The sequence below is a fragment of the Gavia stellata genome, chromosome 2 (genome assembly GCF_030936135.1).
Source record: "Gavia stellata isolate bGavSte3 chromosome 2, bGavSte3.hap2, whole genome shotgun sequence".
NCBI lineage: Eukaryota > Metazoa > Chordata > Aves > Gaviiformes > Gaviidae > Gavia > Gavia stellata.
In genome coordinates, this window is record NC_082595.1 from 33,419,259 (window position 1) to 33,431,347 (window position 12,089).

Consider the following 12,089-nt stretch of genomic DNA (forward strand, 5'->3'; position numbering starts at 1 on the left):
TGAGCTTTCCATTTACAGAGCACTGAATTTCCCCAGATGCAAATAAGCCTGACAAAACATCAACCTTAACGTTACTAAGCAATATGCTGAGGACAGCTTACCCTTTAACTTCCTTATTTGGCCATACAGTTTTAATCTGCACTCTGGCTCAAGTTTAAAACCTGTCTCTGCCCCAAGTAGTGACAATTAAAATTGCTAATGTTGGACTCCATAGCTACAGCATCACCTCAAAACTATCACATGAAATTCATTCCTTGTAAGTAAAGACTCTATTGTGTTTGCTGTCTTTATCTGGAAAAAGATACAGATGCTTTCAATTTCTTCCAATTTCTTGCAACTGCTCCAGCAGTTGCCCTAACTCTAAGGTAGCAAGTGATGTTGTGGTATAGGGTCCATACTGCATAGTTCAATACTGCACTGCTAAATTCCTGTTGATGCTCACCTTCTTCATCACCTTGAGGTTGAGTCTCCAGCGCGGGAGCTGAGGCATCATCTGAATTCAGAATGGAAAAGATTTGCAAGGAGACTACAATTATGAGAGTAAGCTAAATAAGTGTACATACATGATTGATACTAATGATTTGCACATAGCCCCGGCCGGTAAACAAACAATAATTTAAACATTATTTATAGGTACTACACAGCAAAGATATATTACATCTACAGACTACAGCTTATAAATGAATGGCTTTTGAGGTTATGGCTGATGAAATGATTGCAGGGTCTTTGATGAGGCATGAAGTGATCAGGTCGCTCCCTGGACAGTAATTCTTCATTTTTAATGCTGCATGTTGATGCCTATAGATTATAACTGATGAAAGCAGCATTTCTAAAGAAGTAATTGGATAAATGTATAGAAGGGGTAAGACCTGTGAAAGCAAAAGCAGTCTGGGGTGAATGAGTGGCTGCAGACATGTTGACACCTTAAAATGAAAGGAAAGTTTCTTTCAGCACAGCAGGATCTATTTAACAGTCAAGCTGATTTTGTAAGCAAGATTCACAGATTAAAGAACCAGAATATTGTTTGAGTAATCCTTATTCTCTGGTCAGCCATCTCCATCCATCCACTACCAACCATTACTGTAAGGAAAGAGGGAGGAAAATTTACAGAAATGATAGGAGGATGTGGGTAATTTTAGGTTCAGTAAAACACAGTAGAAGTAGTGCTGGAAAAGAAAAATTCAATAAGAAAAATTATTTAAGTTAGCATTTGGTGAGAAAGAGCAGTACCCAAAGGCATATCTTTCCCTTACTACATTTTTGTTACTTAAAATTATTTCAGATATTGGGTAAATATGACTTAGTAAGCCTTGCTAGTACGTATTTTCCAGTCGTTGTTGTTTCCTGTAGCATTAAGCTAACTCCAAGACCAAGATGTCCCGCAGTAAACAGCATCTTCCATGCAAGGGTTTTATTAGCATTTATTGCAGTTTCACAACTGGATCTCAGACCAACATAGTTTCCAGATTGTTTTCTTGTCATTTTCATAGAAACTGGAATCAAAGGTAACTGAGAAGCTGCTTCTTGCATGTAGCTCTTCCGGGGTAACAGTGAGCAGCAGCTTTAAGGCTAACACACTACCTGTTTCCATTTCTTCTTGTTACTGCAATTCAGAACAGCCTCCTCCTGTTCTCTTTGTTGTCACCATCACCATTTGTAAATTTGTATTGCCTTTATGCAACTCATGCAGCAGATTTGGAGGCACTCTGATCTTCCCCTCTGGAGGTTACAGTCTAGTTCACAGCAAATACAGATACCAAGTAAATACTGATAGCAGGTAAAACCAAATTTGCAGCCACGGAATACTAATGTCCATGCTTTTCACAAAACCAAAGCAGCAGCAACAGAAATTTATTTTCACTGCAAAGTGTTTTAAGCAAAGCATAAAGAGACTTCTTTTAAGAATGCTCATTCTTCATATCCACACAATGACAGGACACTTTGCTCCAATGCCATAACAGATTGTCACTTCTCGTTACTTTTACTGGCATTTTTGTGGTGTCCTCTGGGTGGTGGAATAAGACCATTGATTAATTTCAGAGACACCATCAAGTATCCTAGTGCACTGAGAATCAAGACATACATTTAGACAATCAATCAGTATGTGATTCAGAAAACCCAGAATTTCAGAGGGTAGCTTACAGTAGTAAATATTACCAAGAGCCCAGCCAAAAACTGGGTTTTGGGTTTAAATGACATTTTTCTAACCATCTTTTGGTACACAATTTCAGTTTGTGACACATTTGATCTTATGTTATTACCTAGAATTCAGATATAATGCTAAAACTTTAGCGATTGTCAGCCCAATCAAAATTAGTCTCTTGAACTTTGTTCAAGCAGCATTTAAAAGTTTAGCGATTATTTTTTTTTTTTCTAAAAACTCAACAGATGTTAAATGGTGGACTCATAAAACTGGCCTCAGGTCCCCCCTTACCCAAAAGAAAGAAAGAGGTTTTCTTTTGGTCAACGAACCAAACATTTGGTACAGGATATCTGAATAATCTAAAAGCTATTAACTTTACTCCAGAACTGGAGGAGGTACAACAGCTCCTGAACCCTTAAACTGCAGGAAGACACACGCTTTAATTTTCTGTTTGCACTCTGTCAGGTACATCACCTTTTAATAAAAACCTTTTGTGTTAAGAATGAAGAGGCATGTGGCATGTCATTGTTCAAAACAACATTCAATAGAGAGTGACAATCGTTGAGCAGTTCATCTTCATGTTAATTAGATATCTTATAGGTTAACTTCATAAGTCTTCCTGGCTGACATACACACACCAGTGCATATGTGCGCACATTTAAACAGAAACCATTCTGTTTTCTATCAGAGTTCAGTCACCAAGAACATAGTCCTGTAGTCAGCTAAGAATCAGAAAAAAAGGGATGTGATCCCATCTCTGACACCTGTGCTTTTCAGATAGACTGAATATTTTCCTTGGATAGATGAGGGAACTGGGGGGCCAGGGAAGATACGTTAGGAATTATCTTTTAAGCTTTATTCGTGCTCGATTTAATGTGCAAATTTGCAAACAGAGCTCCTGACCTCCAAAGTCTGAAGCTGGAAATTTTCTTTCAGTACTGAAATACACAGAGAAAGCGAGCTGCCCAACTGCAACAGATATGGCCCACCAGGTCATCTTTTCCTGTGAGTGTGTGGGGGACGTCTTGAAAGAAGAGACTGTCTCAGGCTAAGTCTATGCTGCCTCTTGACTAGAGTCCTCAAGACCACACTTGAGGGTCTGGTGCATGTCCTCTGCAGCAGTGAAAACATGGTGAACCTGCCTAAGCTTGCTGGGTTACAATACAGGCAGGTACTCCCATCGAGGCACCCCTGGTTACTCTACAGGAACACGCAGAGGAAAGATGAGCAGGGAGTTTTATGGTTATTTTGAAAACTACTGCTGTGCCCTTTCAAGCTGAGCTACGAAATATTTTTACTGCACTGAATGTGAAGCCAAAGCATAGCTCTTTAACTCAGACAGCTGATCCTCCTCACTACTCTGTGATGGTCTCTAAATAGGTTGTGATGTATCTGACAACATTACTTTATTTAAAGCATACAGCAGTGACTGGCCAGAAGAAGGGTGGGGAGAGGAAGTTAGCAGCATCTGAGAAGTGCCAGGGACCACCTGGGAACCCAGTCAGCGGCCCTTCGTGCTGCAGGCTTGTGCTGGAGAATAAAAACAGGGCATGAGTAAAATGCGACCGTGTCACTTTAGACACAAATATATGTGATGTAAAGGGAGACTTGATAAATTGCGTTCATTTAAGCTCTTTGTTCTATGATTGTTCATTCAGGGTTCAGCAGCACAGCTGCCACAGTCACAAACAAAAATAAAGGATTCCAGACAAGTTTTACACATGGGATAGTTAATTCCGTTCAAAGCTTGAAATGAAAGTCCTGACCTAAAGCAAATGGGTAACTTAAGGTTAGTGGAACCCACCATTTGTCTGGAAATACATGAAGGAACAATTTTCCAGTACTTTGTTATTATTAGCCTTTAAAGAAGTACTGATTTTCTTAACCTAACCGTGCAATAGTTTATTTAAATGTTGAGTATATTACAATGCTGCAAAAGTTCCTGTAAAAAAAGTATTTCAATTATATTTACACTGGACCCAAAAGTTAGTCATTAACATTAGCACGAATATGAGTAACTTCTTTAAAATTAATTTATGCCACTGTAACTGACGGCAACATCTAGTATGTTATTTTCAGCTGAATTTAAATTTTTTTAGGTGTTTGTAGAGTGTAAGCTTTAATTTTAAGCATAGACATCTCCCTCATTTAAACCTACCAGCTATGTTGGAGTCACATCAGATTTTGTCCTGCCAACAAGATGTATGCCATGATCTATCTCTAACAACAACAATCATCTGGCCATGAATGTAAGCCATCAGATGAATTAATCACAATATGGAGCAAAGCGCTGGGTCCAAGATGACTCAAGCACTGATTGCTATGGAAATGAAGTGAGGACTCCAGTTCCCGAGATTTTGGGACTGCAGAATGCTGCCTTTATCAAACAGACAGAATAATCTGTCCTCCAGGGCAAGCAAACAGTATGGGAAAATATTTCAGAGTATAGCTATGGGAAGAAAAGTTATTTACCAAACAGCACAGAATAGCAAAGTCTGTGGGTTGAAACTAGAAAAATACATCTACGCATATATAGACAAATACATGCATACATACATATATGTATATACTTAAAAGTTCCCTAAATATCTACAATGCAGACACAAAATGAATAGCATGTATGCATGTTTACATATTATATATGCATACATAATACATGATTAATATATATTGATAATTTAAACCTATGGAAAATCACAGTGGTGTATTCCACAGCTATTTTAATTTCCATTTAAAGGCCAGCTGAGATATTTACCTGTTTTTCCTGCACCTTCTCGTTGTGGCAGCTTCTCACTCACTGAACCTGCAATTGGAAAAAGGAATTAACCAGAAAAATATTATTTTCACTTTTAATATATTTTCTAAGAAACACAGTTCAGCTTCAATGATTCATTTTTGTTTATTACAGCAATAAATATCAGCAAATTCTTCCCTTGCAAATCGAAGATTTTAGCTTTGCCTGACTTCTGCATTTGTGTACCATCAGTTTACTGTCAGACGCTACTTCTTGGCCACAGCAGGACCTGAGAAAGAGATAACATTAAACACTGCATGGACACAAGTGCAAGATCATGCTCACGTGCTGCAGGGTCAACGTCTCCCTTCCCCACTGACCCAGCGAGGACAGGTCCTGCAGTAAGATGCATTGCCCTGGCACTACTTCCTCGGTATTCCTTGTGCAGGGCAGCACCCTTCCTGCACAGACCCTTGCACACGCACCTCGGCTGCTCTATGGGGTTTCTTCAGCCTCTAGCCCCATCCTGGCTCAGATTAAAAACTGCCCCTTTCTGCTTTAAATAACCTCATACAAGGCCCTCCAGAAACCCTATGCTGGTGTGGAAAGCTGTGCCTGCTGGGGGAGGCAGGGACAGTGCCTTATTCTGAGCTTGAGCCTGAGCTGGTTGCAAGAGATGTCCTCAGGGCTGTGGCCCTTAGGAAAGCAGACAGCAGTGGTGGGAAAGGAGTTGAGAAGTTTGCAGGAGATGAGTTTTAACAGCTTATTCTACCAGCTTGGACTCCAACCCAATCCAGCATGCAGTCTTGATTTTAAGTCATCAAGAAATGGAGAATCTACTGGTTTTCTTAGTAAATTTTACAGGAGTAGTTGTCCTGAGGGTTTAAAATAGAAATATTTCCTTATTTCTTGCTTATGTCTCATTATTACAACCATTTGTATGGTTCTAACTCCAAGCCACTTCTTATCAACATATATATCTATGCTGCATTAAAAAACACCTTTAAAAGTGGTATTTTTCTCTCTGAAAAGCCACATGGATTGATCAAAAATTAAAAAGTATGTCTATCAATTCTTATCACATCATCTCTTCTTACATACACCTGTTTTAATGAAAAAAACCCTCATATCTGACAGATGCTCAGAAATGCGGGAAATAATTTGGTTGCCTTAATTTTCTTAGTTTATTTCCCTCTGGAATAACTAAATTAACTGCATTTAAAACAAACAAACAAAACCCCAAACCTTGCAGCACAATAAATCTGTTCTAAAAGGACAATTTAAATAAGAGAACCCACTAAATCACAGGCCTTGTTTACCATGCTGAACTCATGGTTACTTCAGCATGAAGTTTAGAGACAGCAGTCTGCCAGAGGCAAGACAGCTAATATCACAAATCTGGCATGTTGATTTTAAAGCCTCCATAAAAGAATACATAATGATGCAGCCAAGCTGAAGGATTCAGCTTTTAATACAGCTTTTATACATCCATATCAAAAATATTCTAGTTTAGACTTGTTTCCTTTTTTGGTGGTAGTGTATTTTTGTTGCATCATGTTTGAATCACCAGAAATTCAATATACTTAGTGATGCATCAGTATTAATTCAGACAGGAAAAATAAAGCCATTATCATTGTAGGAATTATATCCAAGGGTGTTAGGGATAGCTTGCTCTAATTAGACTGCAATACTAATCTGTGGTGTTCACTCTGAAGAGGAGGCAGATTCTTGCTTTTATGCTAGCAGAAGCCAGAAGATCTGAGCTTTTTGGTGCTTGGCTTGAATTTGATAAGAGGCTCAGCTTGAACTCAAATAAGATGTTCCAGTTTTAGGAAGTACTGCATACAAAATTACAGGTTTTTCTAATTGCACTAAATACCAGTGATCCAATCTTTCCTCAAATTTCATCCAGTTACAGTTAACTCTGTAGTTTCTCAATTTAGTTTTGATGCACAGGAGTATAATTATAATTCTGTTGCAAGTACAAAGATTTTAGGTCTGACTCTCATCCACACTAAAGCATTTTACACCAATTTGTGAGTAGAAATGAGGTCCCAGCATGAGGAATGTGTGTGATGAACTGCCACTGATAGCCCCTTTGCACTAAAAAGAGTGTTAAGTAAAGCCTCAGTTTGACACCAGTTTTGTTTCTGTATGTACATTCAGAATCACTATTATAAATTGAACTTAAAATTCAGTTTATACCTAAGTAATTTAAGACATTAGTGAAATTTATATAATATTCCACATCTTAAAACTAAAAGCAGAAAAATCTTTCCAGATTTCATTAACACCAAAATGCCTTCAGATTACTCTATCTGTATGTGAAATGGTGAGAAATAATGACTATATGATATTCATGTACAGTCAGGGAGAACTGAACTCTTTTTTCTATGCTTTGCTTTTTTTGATGGATGGAGGATTGATGGATGGAGGATTGATGGATGGAGGAAGAAAGCGGCATTTACAAAGGCTAACTTTATCATAGTGAATCTAATTTCACTATGAAATTAGATGAATGCTAGGAAAATTAGGTTCACTGAGCTAATGCTAATTTTTGTAATAGTCTTAGGAAGCTAACAAAAATATTCAGAGAATTTCCTACAAAGGGAAATCTGTGCCTTTGACATAGTTTCACCTGAAATTTTCAATTTATGCAGCAGAAACTTTTCATGTTGTCTCCAAGTTGGAGGTGAGGAGGGGTTACTGAGTTTTTATCAGTTTTTTCTACCATTTTCTGAATATATTTGAGGTAGAGTACTTATAGCTTAAATGGTAATAGGAAGTTGTATTTGCAAGTTTCTAGGAAATTGTATCTTCAATACTCACAACAAATGCTCACATTTTCAGCTATGCAAGAAACAGATATAGCGACTTATAACTTATCTAAAAGTTAGTCAATACAATCAGCTTCCAAGTTGTCAGTGCACTCTAAACAACCAAATCACCACATAAATATATTTATGGAAAGGGAGAGGGCAAGGAGGGATATTAGATTCTGCAACATCATTTTAACCAGAAGAATTTAGTACCATTCTAGCTTGTACATTTCCTTAGCCATCTATATATTTATTATTCTGATGAATTAAAAAAAAAAAAATTGCAGAAATATTTATGCCTTAGTTTATTGCAAAACCCACAATTCTGCCCAGTTTCAGTCTAACTTCTGAGGTACAATAAATCTTCCAGGGAATTTGATATGAGTTTTGTGGTTTGTGATTTTAGCATATCCATTTTCTATAGTTTTGATCATATGTGACTGGGCTTCAAAAGAGGTGAAAGTCTGCTATTATCCAGTTTAGATAATGATTTCTGATCTCCTGCTAAAGAATATTTGATATGTAATCACTGAATGGAGGTATCAAGAAACAGGACGGTAAACTTCCCACGCTGTTCTACATTTCACATATGTGTGTGTCTGACTCTGTATTTATAGGGAAAGTACTATGTCTTGGGATGGAAGAAGTAGATAATTCAAGGATGGATATTTTTCCCGGCTAACAAAGGCAGTATAATGTAAACTAAAAAAGTTCATTGCTTTCCCAAATATATTTGTTTTCATCATATTATCTGGTGATAAGATATATATAGACAGGAAGAGTTCTGAATTTTTAAAAGTACTTGTGCTTTGGCCTTAAAAGATGATCATGGCATCTTAAATGTAAGGTAGCAAAACTACTTCACAGAATAATAAAACATGTGTCGACACCTCTGCAATTTCACTAGCAGAAGCCCAAAAGAGTTAATATGGCATAAAAACCCTACAATAGGTGAACACTGTATTTTCCAATGATAATTTAACACCTGCTTCTCAATTTCTGCCCCATTCTCAAGGACTCCGTGACTGTGGAATTTCTGCAGTTCTCTCTGCAGTGCTGATAACAGAGATGGGGAGTTGTAAAAAAGTCTTCCTTACGTCTGGTGTTCTTTAGTGAAAGTATTGGGGGACATTCATCATTTTTAAGCAGCTTTCTTTTTAATGCTGTCATGGGAATGTGTTTGATTTACTCTCCTTCTCACCACTGCTCCTGCAACAGTGGAGATTATTTCCATGGAGTGGAATGGCATTCTGAGATTTATCATGTGTGTTTTAACAGTACGAGTGTTGGTGTGGGAATAACTGGAAAGGAAGGAAGAAGAGCTTCTTTCAGGTAAAGATGCAGTAATTGAAGTGAAGGTTTTACATAAATCAGTTGAAGAGTCCTGCATTTTTTAATGCTACTTATAACCTTCATCCTTCCACACCTTGTGTCTCTAGCAAATAAGTCAGCTTCAATAACAGGAATCAAAACCACACAAGGAGCACAAAATTGCTCATATAGCTATTGTAGATACATAAAAAATAGACACGTGACACTTTTCTGTCCCAGGACCTGAGAACTTTTTAGGAAGCATCACATTAGTGGGCATGGTGGTACTGGGTTAATGGTTGGACTCGATGATCTTATAGGTCTTTTCCAACCTTAATGATTCTGTGATTCTGTGATTCTGTTATGCTGCTAACCAATATTAGCAGTTAGATAAACTTAGAGGTTGATTTGTTTGACCTATCTAATATTGTGTAATGTAAAGTAAATGTGAAGCACAGATCGGGAATGGAATCGAGAAACCAAACTCCTAACTGCCCATCCTAAATTCTGTTCCATATTTCCTCTATTAAAATCCAAGTTCTTCCAGGCTGCCATGCTCTTCTTTCCTATTTCTGGATGTTCACCAAAGTCAAAGGTTGTTCTACTGGGAGAAAATGAAAGGCAAGAAATTATCCCATAATTTAGGAACAGCACAGTTGATTAGACATGTATTCAAACCTTATCTGAAGTTACTGAAGAACTAACCTAGAATTGAAAAGAAACACTGCACATTTTCATTAAAAAGAGACATTTTCACACATTGCACAGTATCACATTTCCGATGAAAAAATCATTACAAAAGCACATTCGCAATTGCCACTACCATCTTGATTGTCTGTGCACATTCTGCTCTAAAGGGAAAAGGTGGCAAAAGTGATCCTGGGGTAAAAAAGTCTGGCACATGCAAACTGAAACATTTGCATAAATGTCTTTGAAATAGCTATAGCATCATACCTGCAGAATACACAGAAGCAAGTGAAAATAAACATGCTGATGTCAGGATGTCACCGCTACAGATCTGCCTGCAATATCAAAAAATAGCAAGGCAATGCCTGCAATGAGGCTAGCAAGCACACAATGTATTAGACTGACTAGGGACTATAGTGTTGGGAGAAATGGCATCCCTGGAAGACTAGTTAAGACAGGGGTACATCTACTTAACTTCAGTATACCCACTAATATTTTGATCATAATTCCTGTGCATAGTGGTACTAAAGAAAAAGTATGAAAAAGAATCAATGGTGATCTGGAAAACATCAACAGTCCTAGGGGAAAAAACCTCTCTTATCCTAAACAGATGGCAATTTTGAACACATATTGGGAAATGGGAGAGGGGTACAGTTGTGCTTAAGGCTTTCATTCTGCAATATAAGAGCAAAGTTTTGCCTTATTATACCACATAACTTTCTGAGAAAGTCTGTAGCAGCCTTCTCTGCTGAATGAGAAGGTTTCTCCTTCTCTTAAAAGTGACCCCGTAGCCACTACTACTGCAAAATCCCCTAGCACTTCAAATCTATTTCCAAACTCTGCTGTCACTGGACTTCTTTCTTGAGGGACAAAGGAAAAGTGGTGAGCAGTAAAACATGAGAGCACTGATACAAGCAAGGGAGGAAATGTGCAGAGATAATCCCAAAGGGTGTCATAACAATTGGAAAATTACCCACAGTCTTCCATGGAGCAAAATCAGACTCTGCATACTCACCTGGGCCCTGGAGCAATCTATTTATCTCTGACCTGCTAAATTAAAATCGAGTGCTACTCTCACCTTCTTAGCATTTCTGTAAAAATAACTTCCCTTCCCACCCCTCCAAATATGAGCTGAAACAGCCTGGCAGTTTATCTGCTAGGGACCTGAATATACCTTTGAGAGAAACTAGGGTTTGGTTCCTGTAGAGACAGAATAATTCTCATATTAATCTATTAATTAACCTGGAACAACACTGCAGCTTCTCCTTGATAATACTGAATACAAATAGAAAAAGTGAAAGTACAATAACTAACTGAGCAACATTTTGAGCCAAACATAATGCCATATGTTGTGACAGATCTGCCAATGACTTGTTGAACTTTCAGCACCAGCATAACTCCTTTTTCGCTGATGTCACTGCAAGAGAGGAAGCTACAAATTGATATTGCAGGGAAAGCAATGAAGACATGCTTTCAGGGAAGCCCTGGCTCTGGACATGCAAAAGCACCTCTGTTCAAGAATATATTGAAGCACATAAATGCTATCCTAACCATGTGTCTTCTGAAGATGTGATCCAGTTATAAACAATAATTACGTTAAAATGAATGCACATTTTTCTCTATTTTAAGGCTTCTGAACATTTTATATGATTTTTCACAATCGACTGTCATTGCACAGTGCCTTTTCCGACTGGATCAAAAGGATTAGTCTGAAGAGTACTTTCAGGCTAAAGTTCACCTATAGGCAAGATGCATGGAAGATTCTGCAAATCATTTAAACAAGACAGACCTTAAAAGTGGAATTAAATTTTTATAATCTTTGTTGAAACTTTCTCAGTGTTCTCTTCCTTCCTCCATCTATTTATTAAAAACATCAATATTGTGCTTGAACAGTTGAAGTACATCAGATCAGGTGAATTCCCTCAAAGGCTGCAATCCACTTTTTTTAAGCTTCATTTACATTACAGGGTTAGCTTTTTAAAGCTATTTCTTCTGCTCTCTGACAGAGAATGGTGCTGTAGCACAAACAAAAATGAAATACATAGAGCTCAAGTATTTCTGTGCAATTCTGTCAGCCTCAAGGAAGGTGAGTAGCAATTTTGGTAGATAAATACAGTAGGGATTTATATTTATTATCAATGTCAATGAAATAGGGTCAGAAGCAAATTCATAAAAAACAGTGAACGTGCTAATTGTCCTGATGAAACACAAAGGGCAGTACACATGACAATGAGTTTGATTTGGCAATTAATTTATACAGACAATGATTCCATTATGTTCTTAATTCTTTGTTTCATTTTTATTTCTCCTCTGGATTTGGTCATTCGTGGGATTTGCTGTGGGAGTTCTTTCATTGGGTGATGTTACAAATCAGGACATTCACACTCCATATTTT

At 37.6% G+C, this 12,089-nt stretch overlaps 1 protein-coding gene across 1 annotated transcript in view; it reads right to left on the bottom strand.

The window, feature by feature from the left end:
• The window catches only part of SMOC2 (SPARC related modular calcium binding 2), a 149,554-nt gene that overhangs the window by 74,794 nt on the left and 62,671 nt on the right, over positions 1-12,089 (bottom strand). The window contains exons 5-6 of the mRNA XM_059835164.1: positions 4,899-4,946; positions 443-526 (exon numbers count right to left, since the gene is read on the bottom strand). Of these exons, the coding sequence (XP_059691147.1) occupies positions 443-526; positions 4,899-4,946 (132 nt within the window). The remainder of the gene's footprint in view (positions 1-442; positions 527-4,898; positions 4,947-12,089) is intronic.